This window comes from Trachypithecus francoisi, unplaced genomic scaffold, assembly GCF_009764315.1.
Source record: "Trachypithecus francoisi isolate TF-2019V2 unplaced genomic scaffold, Tfra_2.0 Lachesis_group1, whole genome shotgun sequence".
In the NCBI taxonomy this organism is placed as follows: Eukaryota; Metazoa; Chordata; class Mammalia; order Primates; family Cercopithecidae; genus Trachypithecus; species Trachypithecus francoisi.
This window is the reverse complement of record NW_022681454.1, coordinates 3,493,138-3,512,322: the sequence shown is the minus strand read 5'-3', so window position 1 is coordinate 3,512,322 and position 19,185 is coordinate 3,493,138. Positions and strand designations below refer to the sequence as shown.

At 47.5% G+C, this 19,185-nt stretch overlaps 1 protein-coding gene across 11 annotated transcripts in view; it reads right to left on the bottom strand.

Moving 5' to 3' along the window:
• RGS12 (regulator of G protein signaling 12) overlaps positions 1–19,185 on the bottom strand; it is a 147,993-nt gene that overhangs the window by 25,284 nt on the left and 103,524 nt on the right. For all 11 annotated transcript variants that reach the window (XM_033213570.1, XM_033213578.1, XM_033213569.1 and 8 more), the window contains one exon: positions 409–578. In XM_033213570.1, the coding sequence (XP_033069461.1) occupies positions 409–578 (170 nt within the window). The remainder of the gene's footprint in view (positions 1–408; positions 579–19,185) is intronic.

Here is a 19,185-nt window from a genome sequence, read left to right as displayed (position 1 = left end):
AGCTGCCCGAGGGCCTGGAGAGAGAAGCCTCATTGCTGCTCAGCATTTTAGGGAACCGCACTGCCGCTTCCAGCTGTTTCCCCAAAAGCAAAACATCTCTTTGAAGAGCTGGCAGCAGGCACCTGGCTTCTCAATGCACATAGGAAGCTCCAGTGCAGCGGGCTGCAGAGACCCCGGTAGAGAGCGGGAGGGCCAGGGACTCTCCCTGGGGACAGAACCAGGGGCAGGATTCAACCCACCCTCCTCTGAGCTCTTGAGAGGGTGGCGGTCCAGGGAGGGGAGGCCCTTGCCACAGGCCTGCTCAGAGCCCACAGGGTGCCACTGTCTCTAGGGCAGCCCACGGATCCTGCTCAGCAGTCTCTGCAGAGCACAGACTGCTCCGCTGGCCCTGGGCTCTTCCCTACTCACAGAGAAGTAGTGGACACCGATGGGGTCCTGCAGCAGGCGCTCGAAGGACACGGCCCAGCTGGCGACCCTCCTCTCACGCAGGCGCCGGCAGCTCTGCACGCTGGGGAGGCTGGCATTGCTGCTCAGGCTGTTGTTGCTGACGCAGTCCTTCAGGTCGGCGCCCGTCAACTCTGCGGGACCAGTACAGACAGCACCTGCACCCCTGCCCTCTGCCTGGGCCCAGCAAGCGCTCTGCCTGCCCATGGGAGACCCTGGGACACGCAGCAAGCTCTGTCCCAACACCCATTCAGTCAACAACCATGTACGGCACAACTACCACCTGCCAGTACATTCTACACACAGGGATGGAGCAGGGAACAAAACAGACCCCAACCTTGAGCAGCTGCACATGTGTGTGCACGAGCACACACACATTCACATGTGCATACCCACACAACACCCTACACTCATACGCTCACACGTGCACACTCACCCAAACAGTAACAAACTACAGCCACAGGGTTGAACAAGAAAAGCAACTAACCTTACATAGAAACATGCACACACAGAGCACTAAGACCACCATGGCAACGAGGCATTTCCCAGACTTGCTAGAGCAAAAGCAACTGGGCGCAGGGCGCCGTGTATGCCACGTGTGTTATGTCCTGACCTGCGGTGCCCTTGGGGATGAGTGTGCAGTCTAGGGGGGCACGAGGCTCACCTTCCGGACGTGGAGCCCACACACCCGTGACTGCGCACTGCTCCACGTGGCTCCTTTTCAACACGAAACGCTCAGGCACAGTGTCCAGAGCTAAGCCCTCAGACACGCGTGTCAGCTCAGTGGCTCATTACAGGCAACCCGACGTGGGATATGGCACAGCACGCATCCCAGGACACCAGATCCTGCCTGACTTGTCTGCAAAATGGACCTCAGTGGCCTTTGGTTCCCAGTATCTCCTGAGCTCTTGAACAAAGAGAAGGGGAGGTCCCCAGGAAATCCCCGTTCATCATCCTCGTCCACCAGACGCGAGCAGTGTGGGGGCACCCCGTCCCTCCTGACACGAGCAGTGTGATGGGCACCCCGTCCCTGAGTGGGCGACCTGGCCTGAGCCCAAGAAGAAGGGATGCGGCCAGTGTGAGCCCAGCTTCAGGAGCCGCTGCCCACTCTGCTGAAGCACAAGTGCTTCCTCTGTGAGCATCGGGTATCCCACACGGGGCTGTCCTTAGCCTGCAGCTGAGCCACGCCCTGCTGACCACAGATGACGTGTGACAAGGTGGCCACTAAACCTGTGTTGTTAGGAGGCCCTGGGTTTTGGGCTTGGTTTTCTGCCACAGCTTTAAGGAACGCAGCTGACTGACAGAGCAGCCTCACAGAATGTTGTCAGCAGCATAATAAAATATGCTATGCTCCCCTCCTGCTCCTTCACCAGCCTCCTGTGGCACAGTGCACAGGATAAACCGCCCAGGCTGGCATTGCCATAAAGTCAAGGCCACAGGACTGATCCCACTGGACGAGTTGATGGGCTCCAGCTCCAGGCCAGCAATTAGAACACATCTTATTAGCAGCAAGGGACCAGAGGTAGAAAGAGACCAGGAAGGGGGCAGTCATGCAGCATCAACTCATCTCAGGGGCATAAGTGACACTAAACCTTATGGATTCAGCCCAGTTTGCAGATGTGCTCTAGGCGACAGGCAGAGGCCTGGCCAGAGGCTTCCAAGGAGGCCACAGTGTGGGCCCCGCTAAACCAGAGAAAAGTGGAGCCCTAGGGCCCAGGAGACAAAACCAGGGATTTGATCCAACAGTGTCCCTCATGGGCAGCATGGCAGCCAGAGGCTACACTCAGCAGGAGTCATTCAAAGTGCAAAGAGCATTTAGATTAAAAAAGAAAATGTTAAAGAATAATCAAATAATTTAAACTGCTATAGAGAAAAATTAAAAGAAGACTAAAAGGAAGTTCTCGGATAGGATCGGAAACACACAGTGTTAATCTTTCCTTGAATCCACCATGCTGTTGATCTGCTATTTGTGAGATCACATGTGTGATCGCAGTGGCCGCCAGCATGCACTGAAGACCGACAGGCCTGCAGCTGGGGCTCACCCGGAAGCCCTGACTCTGAGCTGCGGGGGAACTGGGGCTCACCTGGAAGCCCTGACTCCGAGCTGCGGTGGAAGGGGCGGCACGCACTGCGAGAGGACGCGTACCGGCGCTCACATTCAGGACAGGGCGGCCAAGCTAGGAGCCCTGGGGCCAAGGACACAAGGACAGGGGCCATGTGAGGCTCCCTCTGCACCCAGCACCTCTGCCACCATGTCGACAGAACTGTCTGGAAATGCCCTGCTTCAAGAATCCCAACATCCAAGACTTCCCCCTGTGGCAAGTGCCCCGTTCTGCATGTAAGCCAGGCGTGAAACTCTCAGGCACACACTCACGTGCACACTCACTCTCTCTGGGGCAGGGGTCCTGGGAGGGGCCAACTCTTTGTGCTTGCCTAGTATCCTGTCACCAGGGAACGGAGGAGCAACACATCACAGGCAGGAACTCTCCCTAAACGGACATACCACGCCGGCACTTGCCTATGGGTGTCTTGTTAGAACCACACAAGTGGAGTGTGAAAGCTCCTGTGGGCAAGTTATGCAGGAAATGAGGGGAACAAACGAGATGAGCAAGACGCCAGGCCAGGCGGGCCTAACACGATAACATACACAGACCACAGTCCCGAACACGCAGGGCCAGGCGGGCCTAACACGAGAGCACAGACCACAGTCCCGAATTCACAAGGGACAGCATCGGTGTCACCCTCGGGAAACAATAGAGTACAGAAACAGACCCTGAGTGTCTAAGTCATGCTAAGGGTAGTGGGTGGGGTGCACAGGGAAGATGACCTCCGAAAAACTATCTCGTTGGATCTCTTCCAGCACACACTGAAACAAATCCCAATGAATCCAAGATTTCAGTGTAAATCACAGAAATACCAGAAGAAAATGGGGGATAATGTTTTAAAACATAGAAGTGACGAAAGCCTCCGGAAGGAAGACACGAAGCCCAGGGCCACGAAGGCAACACTGATACAGTGCACGGCACAGAGGAGCAAATCTCAATAGGGAAAAGCACCACAAGCCAAGTCCCCAGACAGGAAACCGTGGGGCACGGGCCACACATCGCACAGCGGCGGGCTGGCTCCCCTTCTACATCAGAGCACCCCACGCCAAGAAAACCATCAATAAGCCAAAAGGAAAACAGAAGGGTACAGGCGGCCACCAAGTAGGAGGAGGCCCATGGACACTCGTAGGTGCACCGGCCTCGTCACAGAACGCCAGCCATGAGCCTAAGCCTCAAGCTGTTTGTAGCCATCCTCCTGATCAAGATCACAATGGCAGCGAAGTCTGAGCCAAGAGGCACCTTCTGCACTGCTGGGAGGAGCAAACGCAGATCAACCCCTCTGATGATACTGATCTAAACATAAAGTATAAATGCCCAGAGCCAGCTACTGCTACTGGGGTGCACTTCGTTCATCAGCCACAGTGAAGCTGTAGGACCTCCTGCCCAGTGCTAGGAGATGGAAGACCAGAGCTGGCTGGACGGCCCAGTGGCTCGCCCTGTGTCAGAAACAGCCTTGGGTGCCAATCCTATTCTGTGTACATTCCAGTGCATGGGCACATACTAACTATTTAAAAAATAAGATCACGCAGGCTGGACGATCACTTGAGGCCAAGAGTTTGAGACCAGCCTGGGCAACATAGCAAGACCCTATCTCCACAGAAAATGAAAATAAATGAAAAATTAGCTGGCAGGATAGCACGCACCTCTGGTCCCAGCTGTCCCAGAGGATGGCTTGAGCCCAGAATTCGAGGCAGCAGTGTTGCTAACCTTGCCATATTTTATGCTGACAAATGAGGCGATCCTCATGAATGAAGTTTCTGCATTATGAGCACCAAGACATTTTTCCTCCAGCTTTTTTTTCCTGAGACAATAAAGGCTGGCTGAGCACTGAGGGAGAAACAGAAGTTAACTGGCCTCCGGGGAGTAAGGGAGAGCTTCCATGACAGGACAAGACACGCTGAGCTGGGCAGAGCAGAGAGCCAGCATGGAGCAGCATGAAGTTAACCCTGGGGGACAGTGATGAGCAAGGGACTTCAGGGTCTCTCTGGCTGCCTGGAGGGTGGCCTAGAGGCTTCCGAGGCGAGGCCCAGCTGAGGGGCCCTGGGAAGAACCAGGACGGGAAGACGGGAGGCAGAAAGGAGGCTGCCCCACTGCATGCTGCAGCCAGCACAGCTCAACCCCCAACGGGTGCTGACGTTTTTGCTCCTCGAACAAAAGGTGTTTCGATTCCAACACACAAGCACAGTGACGTGAACCATCTGCCTCCTGTGCCGCCGGTGGAGGGGAGATGGGCCTCTCCCTGGTACCACGTGGAAGTCCCATGCCAGCCCCTGGGCCCACCTCCTGTTCCCTGGCCGCTCCCTAGGCCTTGCTGCCTCCCTCAGCAATGGGGCCAGCTACCCACAGGGCTGCTCTCCCTGTTCCTGTGCTGGTGTATTTGTGGAATGAGTGAATGAATGGTGACTGATATAAATTCTGCGTGAAAGATGACTGGTGTATTGACTAACATCATGTTCAAAAGCTTTGACAGATACTAATTATTTTCTAAGACTCACAAATCAATAATTGACTCTTTAAAAGTCTAATCAAGAAAGAAACACGAATATATTTTAAACAGCAAATGATGACCTCCCTGGTGTGCTCCTGCTCCTGCCCTTGGGGTCCTGCAGAGGCAGATGCTGTGTACAGGAACCCACATGGCAGACCCTCCAGAGAGAGCACAGCCTCGGGTACAGAGGAGTACGGCAGAAAGTAGATGCAGGCATGGCTTGGGGGCGGTGTGGGCGCCAGACCCTCTCCTGGGCCTGCTCAAGTGAGAGTTGCTTTAGTGCAAATGAACCATTTCCAAGGAAGGGAGAGAGGTTGCAGTCCTTGCTATCCTCTGGTATTGCAAAGACAGGAGGCGTGACCTTGCCAATTGCTCCCCGTACTGCTGGGGGTGAGAGCCACACCCCCTTCACACAATCTCATTTTGTAGCTTTGCGCTGACATAGGAATTGTGCTCCAGCAATTCCTTCCCGTGTGAGGAGGGCCTCAGCTCAAGCACGGGAGCCTGGAGAGTGGAGGAAGCAGACACACTATCTGGAGGAGCCAGAAAGAGAACCTTCTGGGCCATAGCCCCGGTTGCCCACGCCACCCCTGTCTAAGGATCAGGGCGGAAAATTCATGACCCAGCTCTTCAGCCTCCCAAGGGCATGGACAGGACCTGCTGGGCACATGGACCTTCCTGAGTCCAGGCACTGAGTCCAGCCATTCGCGAGGGACAGTGGTATCTCCAGCAACACACACGTTTTTTAACAACTGGCTACCAGAAAATGTCCACCCACAATTCTTGTAATCATAAGCTCTCCTGGTGAATTTTTATGATTCCATTTGGACAAAATTCATGCAGGTGACTTGCGGAGGAACACAGCAGAGCCAGGTGCGACTGCAGAGCCCCCTGAGCACCATTTTTCTTTGTGACGCGGCTCAACACACACGGAAAATCGCCTCCTCTCTGACATCCACTTTCAACTACGGATTTCACAATTCACAGCACTTCCATGTGCTCTGGAGTTGTTCTTGTCACGTGGAAAATAGTGCACAGTCACAGGCCTGACCGTGCACCCTGAGCAGCACCCGCCTAAAATAAAATTCCTTGCAAAAGCCACCATTCCGACCCGAGCTCCAAGGCCAGAACGCAGGACACCACCACGTCTGTAACTCACTGGCTTGCTTGCAGTGGCCTGCCTGATTCTCCGGTGCTAAGCACGTGAGTCAAACCCACACTTGTGATCTAAGTCAAAGAAGAAAAGACATCCACAAAACACACTCCGCATCCCAACACCACTTTAGGGAACATGGTCCAGTTTATGGTATTGTTGTGGGGTTTTTTCTTTCAATTGACCCATCTGAGTCAAAGAAATGCTTTCCTGGTGAAAGAGAGTTTGAAGTCTGTTCAGATTTGCTGCTGACTGGAAAAGCCACCACCTTTATACTGGTGGGTCAAACATGTAGGTTACGTTACACATTTTAATACCGTAAGATTAAAAGTTTGCAGTTAGTTCTGTAACACACGGCCTAGGCCCATGATCATCTCATCCAAACCATAACCTCAAACACTCCGACTGTTTAAGTCACAACTCCAAGTCAGATCATGGAACGCATCACTGCACAGGCACCCCTACGGGCCCCTCACTCCCGACACAATCCCGCTGCGGCAAACATACCTGAAGACCACACAAGTCAGTGTGCCCCTGGCCAGCGCGACAAGGTACGCAGACGGGGCAAGGGACTTTACCTGGGTAGAGCTGATAAGAGCCACTGTGATGCCACTTAACCAAATACTTCCAATCATGCACTGCAAACCACCCCTCTGAGTCCATACCAGGGTCAGCCGGCAGAGCCCGGGCAGCCCTGAGCAAAGGCCTGGGCCCCACAAAGGTACATTGTTCCTGAGCTCACACTCCCAGGAGGGCAAATTATTGCAGTTTCTCTCGCGATCCCAGCACACGGCTGACAAAGACAGCTCTGCCCTGCCTGCGCTCAGGCTCATGGATGGGAAGCCAACAGGAGACGTGCACGAAGCCTTGCCGAAGACTCATGCATAATTCACAGCAGCCCCTCAGCTGCCGCCGCCATGGAGCCTGAATTATTGAAGGCGGGCAGAGCAGAGCCAGGTAACTGCGCACGCGGCGTAAACACTGCGGACGGAACCCCGGCCTCCCGACACGCTACTCCACTTCAGCAATTCCTGTTTTATTACACCAGCAATGGCAAAGAAAAAAAAAGTACTTGTAGGCCTTTTGTATAATTTTTAAGTCTTATTTCCATGGGTACTTAAATTAAACATTTTTTAGTCCCATAAATATAAAACCTATCTTTTTAATAAGCAGGTGATCACTCAAACACTCAAACTTAGTGTTACCAGGAATATGTATTTAGTTAGGAAATAATCAACTATACCAAACTGGACTACCTGTGAACCATAAGGAACATTTTTACATCCAAGCAAAATATGCCAACTCACAGATATTTCTGAAAAACCTGTGGGCATCCTGGAGGCAGCCTGCCCAGCGCATGGGGTGGTCCCTTTCCCGGGTGGGGTGCCACGCCCACCTCTGTTCCTCCTGCCCACAGGCTGAGCAGGGCCTGATCTCTGAGAGGATCTCCTGGGTCATCAAGGGGTAGGAAATGTCCACTAACACCACAGGTGAGGCCCAGCAATGTTCCCTGGGGAGAGCGGGTGACACACTGTCTCCATTTTTCTAGGACACTGCAGTCTCTGCCGTTAGGACAGAAGCGGCCTCCGATAGCAACTGCAGGAATGGGCATGGCCATCTCACTGATACTTCATTACACAAAGCTGGTGGTGGGCAAGGTTTGGCTGGAGGCACCGTTTGCTGACCCCATCTACTGACTCCTGGATGGACACTGCTGCATAAGCAGCTCTAACTTGATGGCAGCTCCACTAAAAAGGCATCAAATCAAGCTCAACATTTTCTGCGAAAAACGTTCCGAAAAGGCTGTGGAAGGTGGAGCTTGGCCTCATCCGGCCCACCCTTCCATCACGCGCTTCTTGGCCTCCAGTTTCTGAGGCACAGGAAGCCCTTCTCCACCGCTCACAGGGCGGCCCAGGTGGGAGGCGTGGGTGCAGGCTCTGAGCCTGCCTGGCCTGAGTTCTGAGCTCCTTTCTGGCTGGTCACCTCAGCGGGGCCCCACAGTCCTGCAGGCCTTAGTCCGCGTGTCCATCTGCAGCTGGCAGGGGCTTGCAGGGCTGTTGTGAGGACCAGGAGAATGAAGATGGGCGAGTGGCCAAAGCCCAGATGTAGGCGCTGTCAGTGCAGCTAAATGTGCTTACAGGGCAGCCGGGATATATAAGCACTGAGATGCCACAGGAACCCTTTGTTCACACCCAAACTACCCCTTTCCTAGGCAATGTGTGCCATCCTTTTTGGGGGGCAACTTTTTATTCTGAAATAATTTCAAACTTGCAGAAAAATTTTAGGGATAATAAAAGAGACTCCCATATCCATTTGCCCGGATTCACCAAATGTCTGCATTCTTCTGGCTTGCTGTATCATCCCGTCCCTCTCCTTTCCACCCATTCTCCCTTCCTCTAAACATGTTCACACCCGCACACACGCAACCTTTCTCCAGACTGAGATTAAGTTGGAGACAGCGTGCCTCTTTGCCCCTAAACACGTCAGTGTAGATTTCCTAAGAACGTGGACATTCTCTTTCATAACCAAGTACCAACATGGAAATCTGGAAATTTAACAAGCCATCTTCCAGTTTCACTGATCCTGATCTTTACAGCTCTTTTCCCCAGAGCAGGGTGGAACTACTCAGGGTGACTGCTGCGTGTGTCTGCAGTCTCCTTCCATCTGGAATATTCCCCGGCCTCTCTGTGGTTTCCACCCTGATGGAGGCCGGTTATTTTTAAGACTGCCCCTCGGTTTGGGCTCGGCTGATGTTTCTTTGTGACTGGCTGGAATGCCCCGGAAGCCATGCGGTGTGTCCTTCTGGGATCTCCTCTGAGGAAGCACGTGGTGTCAGTTTACTGCAGGGTGGATGATGTTGGCTCTCACCATGTGGCTGGGGCACCAGGTTTGTCCACTGTCGTTTCTAGGGTTCCCTGGTGATAATAAGCTTCGTGTGGAACTACTCTGAGGCTCTGTAAGAGTCTTGCTTCGCATCAAGCCTGAGTCCACAACTTCAGCACCCTCTGGTGATTTCCTGATACACCGTTCAGCCGTCTTCTGCTCTAAGAGCCCCCCTCCTGTTACTACAAAGTCATTTATCTGTGTTAGTGTGGACTAGCTGGGTTTTTATTTTAGTCCATGGCTCATACCCCATGAATACCTTTCTTTTTTGGAAGCTCACTCCCTCCTTCAGGCTGGCACCTATATCCTGCTCATGTGTCCTCATCATGCCTTAAGCACTGCCTTGTTTTCTGGTGTAAAAAGAAAGCAAAAGCGAAGCTCCAGCTTCATCCTGTGTTTTCCCCACTCCAGCCCTGGAATTAGTCTTTGCTCCACAGAGCCTGACTCCCTCTAAAGAAAAGAGGTATTAGACACCAAAATCTGGACATGTGGGTGCTCACTGCTGCTGGGGTTTCCCTGCCTCCAGCCCCACCCCAGTGGACAGAGCTGGAAAATGTGGATGCACATGCACACACCACTATGTCTATTTTTCCATCCACACATCTCTCTATGGAAAGCCATCCGTTCGTACTGATGCCTCCGACAGCAACCCAACACCCTGAACACATCCGCACCTCCTATTCCATCTCTGTAACTCCCTGCTGGCATTGGGGAACTGGCTCCCATGAGCTCTGATGTGTTTGTCCCTGTGCTCAAGCCTGGCACACACAAAACGTAGCTTAAGAATGACTGACCCACACCCCTGCACAGACAGACCTACTTACTCGCCCAGCTTAAAATCCTCCCATCTACTGTTTAAAGCCTGAACTTGATCACCAAAGTGAATTTGTTTCCCCTTCAGAACAGCCAGGCCTTGTGAAGACCTACCATGTGGTCACTACAGTGGCAAAATTCAGTTTCAGGGAAAATCCCCACATGGAGACTTATGCCCCAGGACAATTCTTCTGTCTCTGGCTGTCGTGATGTGATTGATCACATGGCTTGAGTATGTCTGTGCCTTGGTTTTCTCATGGAAGAGAACTAATCTTTGCGAGGCTTGGGGCAAGGATAGATGAAGGAGCTTACACCACATATCTAAATGCTGGAAAATTATAACAAAGGCTAACACATTGTTAAATAAGCTATATTCCATCTCACTTCCCTCCAACAACCTGGAAGGCCAGGTTTAATTTAGAATTCTGGAACCTGCGTAAGTTCTGCACAGAAGCGTGGTAGAGCAGGGAGGGCTGCCACAGCCCACAGCCCCCTCCTCACTCCCTTAGCTTCACACCTCAGCCTCATACTCTTCAGTTTTGTATCCAAGTTTTGTCACATCACCCCACATCAATAACCCCCTTTGGGTCTCCGAGTATCTATTTCATTCCCCAGTTATGAACTGGGAGATGCTTTCCAAATTTAAAGCAATGAGGCCTTTCTTCCCAGAGAAATCTTATGGGACTCCCCGTGAGAGGCTGGCTTGCGGAGGAAGGAGGACATTTGGGGCGAGAACAGGTAGGGTAGGCTCAGGCCCCTTCTCTGCTTCAAGCAGCACAGGCTGTGGAGGCTGGCCCAGCTCTGCATCTCAGCAAAAGCCTGCCACAACTGCAGAGCCTGCTGAGAGTTAGAAAACAGGAATTTGGAAAAGCACCTCCTCAGAAAAGAGTTTACATGCTATCAATCTCAGTCAATCAGCCCATTTTACAGATGAAGCTGCTGAGGTCCAAAACATTCTATGATCTGCCTGGGTTGACATCAGTGACTGCTGGGCCCAGACTCTGCATTCTCCATGGTGAGGTCCCAGTGTCCCCATCAGGAATTCCTGGGCTCACAGGGAGTCTGACCCCCACAGCCGGACGGACCTCAGAGGTCTGCAGCCAGCCCTGCAGAGGAGCTGCCACGCCTGGCAGGTCTCATGGACCCCTCAAGGTACGGTGTACTTTCCATTACCTCAAAGGGCCAGAAGAAATGTGCGCCCAAACAGGAGAAATCTGAATTCTGGGTCTTTCCTGGAGTCAGTACTAGAAACTTGTGATTTATAACTATTCTGGCAGAGCCCAGCCAAACAAAATCTCTACGTCTGACGTGACACCAAGTCCTTCTGGAGAGTGAAATGCCAGCAGGCGGGGGTGAAATGCTGCCAGAGCCCGTGAGGCCATGCGAGTGAGCAGAATGGCTCCTGTGAAGGTCAGTGTGGGAAGTGTTAGGCGATGTGCAAAGACAAGTGAATTTTGTCACTTGTCACTCTGAATTTTTAGGATTCTAGGCTTAGAGCTACCAACTATGACCATAAGTAGTTGGTGGACTAGAGGTCACATCTGACCACAGGGCGCCCTCAGGACGCTCCAAGAAAAGACACAGAACATTTTTCAAAAATCAGTCCTAACTGACTTCATTTATTATGCTTACTTGAGCTGAAAAAACTTCACATTACTCATTTAGTGGTTAATTCTTTTGCGAAACTGATGTACTTCACTTTGATGAATAAAATAGTGATACTTTGTAAAGACTTTCTTCTTCCATTCTTGTGCCAGTGGCCGCACAGGAAGTTCAGACCTCCTGGCTGTGGCTTGGCCCCACCAGAGGACGCCACCCAATGCAGAGGACGCCACCCAGTGCAGAAGCCCAAGGGCCCCAAATGCTGACCTCATGAGGAAGACTCAAAAGTGGTCCCAAACCCTTCCCTCAAGCCAAAGTGGGGCCACCCACACAGAAAACTGCAGACACAGTCCGGAGGCCCTGTGCTTCAACTGAAAGAGTCCAGGGATGGAGATGACGAAAGGGCACCCTCCCCAGCAGGACTGAGGCCAGAAGACCAGGCTTCAGGGAAGGAGAAGGGGTCTGAGTGTGTAAAATCCTAAAGGATTTGTGACATTTAGAGGCCACCCCCATAAGCCAAAAAGAGGTAACACAAGACAAGGAAAAAAGGCCTACTCTACACATCAGAGGCAGATGGTGGATGCTTTCAGCCATGGTGGCCATATAGATGGGATTTGCTGGGACTGTGATGACTTCACATAATTTTAATAATAAATGTAATATGTTAGATGTAAAACTAAGCATAATGCAATGTTTGTACCTTTTATATGACTTCTGACATAAAATAAACTTAAAAAGTCATTTGTCCTCAACCGGGGTTCCAAAAATCTGGTCACCATGCTGGTCCCATGTCCACTGGCCCAGGGAGGTGCGCAGCGCTCATGGGCTCCAGGGCCTGCTGCCTGTGCTCTGGCCCCTTCCCAAGGGTGGAGCTAGGGCTCAGGGGGGCCACCTCTGGAGACTGTTCCTCCTTGCTGACTGTGGAGAGGCTCTGCAAAGCCCTGGACTTTTACGCAGCAGCAGACTAGGCTGAGGCAGGGCTCTGCTCCATGGGGGACCCAGCCATTCCGCCCATTCTCTTCCTAAAACCAGGTGGGCAAGTTTAAGGTGGGCATGCAGTAAACGAGGCCACTGCCTCCTACTCACAGTTCACAGGTGCTGACGGGATGTCTGCTCTATGGCAAGCTGTGTTCTAAGAGATGGATCCCCAGCCTGGTGTTACCTAGCCCACAATGTGCTGGTTCACAGTGTGGTTCCAGAGTTACACTGTTTGGATCTGACTCAGAGCTCTGCTCCTTCCTTGCTGGGCAAGACACTCCACCCCTCTGTAAAACCGCAGTTAAAAACAGTGCTCTGACTTCACAGGGATAGCGTGAGAACTCTCCTCCTTACCAAGGAACTTACGAGTTACTAACTTTCCTATAAAGCTGGGATAATAACTATGAATAGATGCTGACATGATAGGAACACTGTGACAAACAGTGCAAGGCACATCCTAGGCATCCAACAACATTGTCTGACTACGTGGACCGCCTGTCCCAAATAACAGCTAATGAGAGACTACAGGCTGAACGGGATATCAACTGACATTATAATGCACAATTCATAAAATATTTTCTTCCTTGAAAAAATGTAAATATAAATCTAAAATCCTTATTGAGCTTATCACCTAAAATTCTGGTCCTATACCCCCTCCCCAAAGATAATCCATCTTATTAATTTGGTGTTGGTCCGTTGAAGTTTTAAAATATTTTTACCAACATACATATGCTCCCATGGAAATCATGTGTTTTGTTTAGGAAAGCCACTAGGGTTTATCTCACTGAACTCTGCCGGGTTTAAAAGTTGGGCCTGGCCATGGGCTATGCTTTTGGTTTTGTATAATAGTTAGATAATAATATTATTCGCAAATAATGACTATCTTTTTTCTTCCCAAGGTTAATATTATTTTTCTTGCCATGTAGTGCTGGCCAGAATCTACAATACAACGTTAAACAGTCGCTGAGATAGAGAACATCCTTGCCTATTCCTGGCTCTAACAGGAAATCTTCTAATATATATTACTAAAGTATACACTATTATTATATGTATTCTATTAAGTATAACTTTTTAAAAAAGGAATGAGTACTTTTTCTATTCATTATTATATATATTACTAATTACTGATACTAATTAGTAATTAGTATTACTAATACTATTAGTAATTGGTAATACTAATGAGTATTCAGTATTACTAATACTATTACTAATAGAATATATATAATAATTAATAAATGTATTCTATTAAGTATAACTTTTTAAAAAAGGAAAGAGTGCTTTTTATCAGTAATTCTATTAGATGCTCCTTTGGCCTCTAGTGTGGTAATAATATGATCTTCCTCCTTTAATCTATTAATGTAACACTATCCGTTGTTTTGTTTACCAATGTATCCCTAGTTCCTATAAGAGTTTTTTGAAGAAAAGTGAGAGCCCCCCCAAAAATAACTGTTGAATGAATGGTGGGATGAATGGAAAATTCCCTAATGGTGAACTACCTTTGCATTTCTTGTGTAAACCAAACTTCTCAAGGATGCATTAAAAAAATGCTACTGGATTCGATTTGCTAATATTTTATTTGGAAACTTCTCTATTTACTCATAAGTGAACCTGGCGAATAATTCAACTTTCCTGTGCCATCTTTCTCCAGCATTGGTATCAGGTATATGCCAGTCCTGCAAACTGAAGTGAGAAGCCTCCCATCTCCCATGCCCTGTGTAAAGACAATACTATGAAGTTGGACGTGTGTGCTGCCCCTCCTTGTGGAAGATCATTCGAGCCCTGTGTGCCGATGTCAGGCTGAACCATGCGTTACGCTTTGGCCAATGAATGGGAAACAGTACGGCTGGGAACCATGACCTGATTCTGCCCTGCCACAAGGCCTTCAGTGCCCCATTTAGGAACTGCTCCAATAGCCTGGCTCCTGGAGGAAAACACTTCGAAGAAAAACAAAGCCAAACTGCAGTAGGCATGTAATGTAGTGTAAGAAATGAACTTCTGCTTTGCTAAACCCACCAGGATTTTTGGTGTTATTTGTTATTGCAATGTTACTTAGCCTAAGCTGACTGATAAACTCATCTGTGTATTGGTTTGGGCATGGTGCCTTATGGGGAGTTTGATCTTTGACTTCCAAATCATTTTTGCCTGTGTTGATTTATCTAATCACTTTCTACTTCTTCTTAGGTCAACTGTGATCATTTATATTTTCTAAAGATTGTCCAGTTAACCAAATGTACAGTATAATGTTGTTAATGGAATTGTCCTACAGTGTTACTTCTTAAGTCTCTAACTGTACTTAGGACCCGTTTTTCATTCTTGATGTTATCTTTGTCCTCTTCCTCTTTTTCTTTTTTTGTATGGATGGTGTTTTGCCCAGGCTGGTCTCAAATTCCTGGGCTCAAGCAATCCTCCTGCATCAGCCTCCCAAAGTGCTGAGATTATAGGTATAAGCCACTGTGCCTGGCCTCCCTCTTTTTCTTGATTATATTTCTGATCATACTTTTAGTTATATACTGTTTGGGTTTTTTCTACTTTGATAATTTCTGCTTTTATCTTCATTTCCTTAATCTTAATTTGCATTTCTTTTTTTCCCTACTTGCTTATGTTGAAAACTTATTTCCTATATTTTCAAACATTTTTTCTAATATATACATTTAATGCTACAATTTTTTCACTGAAAATCACTTGGACTATATTCTACTGGTGATGATGTGTAGTATAGAATTATAAATGGTTCTAAATTGCATGAGAGTTTCCATTTTAATTTCTTCCTTGACGCATGGATTATTTAGAAGTATGGTTTTAAACTTTAAAATGTATGAATTCTTTTTTATTATCATTTTATGATTGACTTCTATTCAGTTACGCTGCTGTCAGGAGCCACTCTCTGTATGTTATAATTTTTTTAAATTTGTAGCAACTGCATGTGCGGCATATTGTATGTCACAACTTTGGTAAATGTTCCATGTACTTTTGAAGAAAAAAAAATGTATTTTCTATTGGGTACAAAGCTCTCTATGTGTCTGTTAGATTTAATTTGTTCGTTTTTCCATTCACACACTTTGTAATCTTACTATTTTTTTATCAGATTGATCTCTCTGTTTCTGAAAAAGGTGTGTTATAATCTCCTTTCGGAGTACTTACCCACGTTGATACCATGCCGTTTACTTCTGCTCTGCAAATCTCATGCTACTTTTGGTGCATACTGTCTTCTTTGTTCTTTTTATTGCTTTTTCACTTTGTCTGATATTAATATTGTTATGTCACTTCTCTTTTTTCTTAATATTGCCTGTTATATCTTCTCATTTAGTTGTTTTCAAACTTTTGTCATTTATTGTTGTTTGTTTGTTTTGAGAAGGGGTCAAATTATATTGCCCAGGCTGGCCTCAAACTTTTGGCCTCAAGTGAGCCTCCTGCCTCAACTTCCCAAGCATTCCCTATAATCCACAGCTAGGATTATAGGTGTGCACCACCGTGCCCGGTTCAACATCGCTTATTTTAAAATTGGGTTTTTAACAATCGAAGTAGAGAGTTTTTCTCCTCTGATGCTCTTTCTCTTCTGTTGATCTTGTAACGTTCTTCAGGACATCCTGGGTTCTTTTCTCTACCCAGTCCCTCTAAATAATTTCATTCACTCAGTAAATTATACTGAAAATGCAATTAAAACAACATTAGTAATACTACAAATAATGGCAGCTATCATTTATATAACTCCTTATTATGTACCAGGTATTGTCCTATGTATTTCGCATATATTAAAATCATTTACTTCCCATAAGAACTCTGTAACTAATGGGTCCTACTATTATTCCATCTTACAGATGAGAGAAAGGAGACCCACAGCTAGGAAGTAGCAGAATTAGGATGTAAACCTAAATAATTTGTCTCCAGAGACCATACTCTTACTTGTTCTATGTCCTATTGCCTCTCAAACCACATCTCCAGCATCTTCTGGGTTCCCATGTGTCTTACAGGTTTGAGACTTGCCTTTTCTGCATGATCTCTAATTACTCAAGTTTACCGAGGCAATGAGTTTCATTGAATTGCTTCTGACTCCCAAATTTCTACTTTCAAGCCCAACCACTTTTCTGCATTCTGTACTCATTTATCCAACTGTCTACACAATACCTCCATTTGATTTTGAATGAACATCTCAAATATCCCATGTCCAAAGCAGAATTCTTGGTTATCGCCCCACTATCTGCTCCTCCCACCCTAGTCTTCCCCATCTCTGCAAACACCCTCATCCTCCGGGCTGCCTGAGGCAAAACCCTGAGGTTAGTCTTGGGACCCCTCTCACATCGTTCCACTGCTCCCCCCATCGGCATGTGCACACATGACCACTCTCTCTTGGGCTCCTCATGACCCCCTGGGTGCCATCTCAGCTTTTTCCTGGTTCTTCCTATCTTCCCAAACTCAGATGAGGGTTAATCCTCACCCATCTTTCAGGTCTCAGCTCTGCTCGGCCATCCTGACCACAGGGTGGGCTCTGGCCGGCCACACACTTGCACAGCTCCTCCTTCTTCCATCACAGCCAGTGTGGCATCCCACTGCAGTCCAACTGGGTACCCAGAGGCACACAGGGCCTTCCCACTGGCTTCTCTGATGCAACCAGTCCCTTTTTTCTCAAGTCCTTGCAAGGTCTTGTGTGTCCCAGGCTGCTCCCTCACCTTCTTTTGAACAGGAGTCTATTTGAGGGTGACACATTAGCCTGAAATAATCTCTATTGATGCTGGTGTTAGATACTTATAGAGGTCATTCATCCAGAAGAAATGGTTTTTTAAAAGGCAAACCAAGCCAGATTTAGTATTTATTCTTGGGAGGAATGGTCTCAAGACTTTGAGAGCAAGAATGAGTAACTACATATTGAAGATCACATATGTATAATTACAGCAATTAAAAAAAAAAAACCCAATTGTCCAAATGTCAATGGCTGCATGTGGCTTGTGATAACATTTCCAGGAAAAGCATCAACACAGATTCCAGAAGTGCTATGTCTCAACCGGCTTGGACGAAAGTGAAGACGACTCTGGAAAGCTGCCAGTGACTTGAAAGTTGCCTCCAAAATATATAAGGAAATGCAAGGGCCAGGAATAACCAAGACAATCTTAAAGATAAGCAAAATGAAGACTATAGCACTAGATATCCAAATGCTAGGGACAAGAATTACGACATGAAGTCCTGATCCAATGACAGACAGAAATCAATGGAACAGAATACAAAGGCCAGAAACAGACCCACAAATATATGATTGCCTGATACAGGTCTTGCTTCAAGTTAGTGGGAAGGATCATCTTTTCATTACATGGAGCTGGGATAACTGAATACCACATAGAAAAAATGAATCTTACCCCTACCTCACACCATACACAAAACATCAATTCCAGATGAATCAGAGATTTAAATGCTGAAGATAAAACAAAATAGATTTACTTTCATGGTCTTGAGAAGGGCAAATTCTGCTCTAAAAGGACAAAAGCATTACCCTAAGGGGAAAAATGATACATTGGATTATATTAAGAACTTTCAGTCCTCAAAAGATACCACTAAGAGAATTAACAGGTAAGGTATAGAAAGGCTTAACTACATACATAAATCTATAAACACATAAATCCAAAACACAAGGTATATCTAATACAGCCAGCCCTCCGCACCCGCATTTCTGCATCCACAGATTCAACTAACTGTGGATGGAAAATATTTGGGAAAATATTTGGAAAAAAATTAATGGAAAAAAATAAAAAATAACAATACAACAAAAAATACAAATAAAAACAATATAGTATAACAACTGTTTACATAGCATTCACATTGTATTAGCTGTTATCAGTAATCTAGAAATGATTTAAAGTATCCTGGAGGGTGGGGGTAGGTTATATGCAAACGCTACACTGTTTTATATCAGGGAGTCAAGCATCTGCAGATTTTGGTATCCGCAAGGGGTCTCAGAACTGATTCCCTACAGATACTAAGGGAAAACTATATATAAATCCACCATAAAATCATTTCCAGAATATATTTTTTAAATTTTCTATAAATCAATAAGGAAAGGCAGATAACCTAACAGAAATATAAGCAAAAGTCTTGAACAAGCACTTCACAAAATAAGATATTCAAATGGCCAAAAATATATGAAAAGGTGATCAATTCATAGTCATCAGGGGACTGAGAACTAAAACTATTAACACAATTAAAGTCTGTGTATGTGTCTACAGGGAAAGTGTTGAGAGGATGTCAAACACCTAGAATGCTCATATACTGCTGGTCAATGTGGACACTGTAAAAATCATTTGGAAATTGGCAGTATTTACTACAGGTGAATATATACAAACCCCCAGCCTATCAGAGCAGAAATGTATGCAGATGTCCACCCAAAAGGCCTGTACAAGCATGTTATAAGGCACCATCTGTAATGGCCAAAAGTCAGAACCAATGTGATGTCATCAAGAGAATAATGGAGGAATTATGCCATATTTACAGCAGGACAGTCCACAGCAAGGAGAGTGAACAGCTCCTGACAGACACAGGAGCAAAATGCCCCATCCTATGTTAAATAAAGGAAGCTATACACTAAACAGCATATACTGCATGAGTCTTTTTTTTTTTTTTTTTGAGATGGACTCTCACTCTGTTGCCCAGGCTGGAGCGCAGTGGCACAAACTCTGCTCACTGCAACCTCCGCCTACTATAACCTTCATCTCCCAGGTTCAAGAGATTCTTCT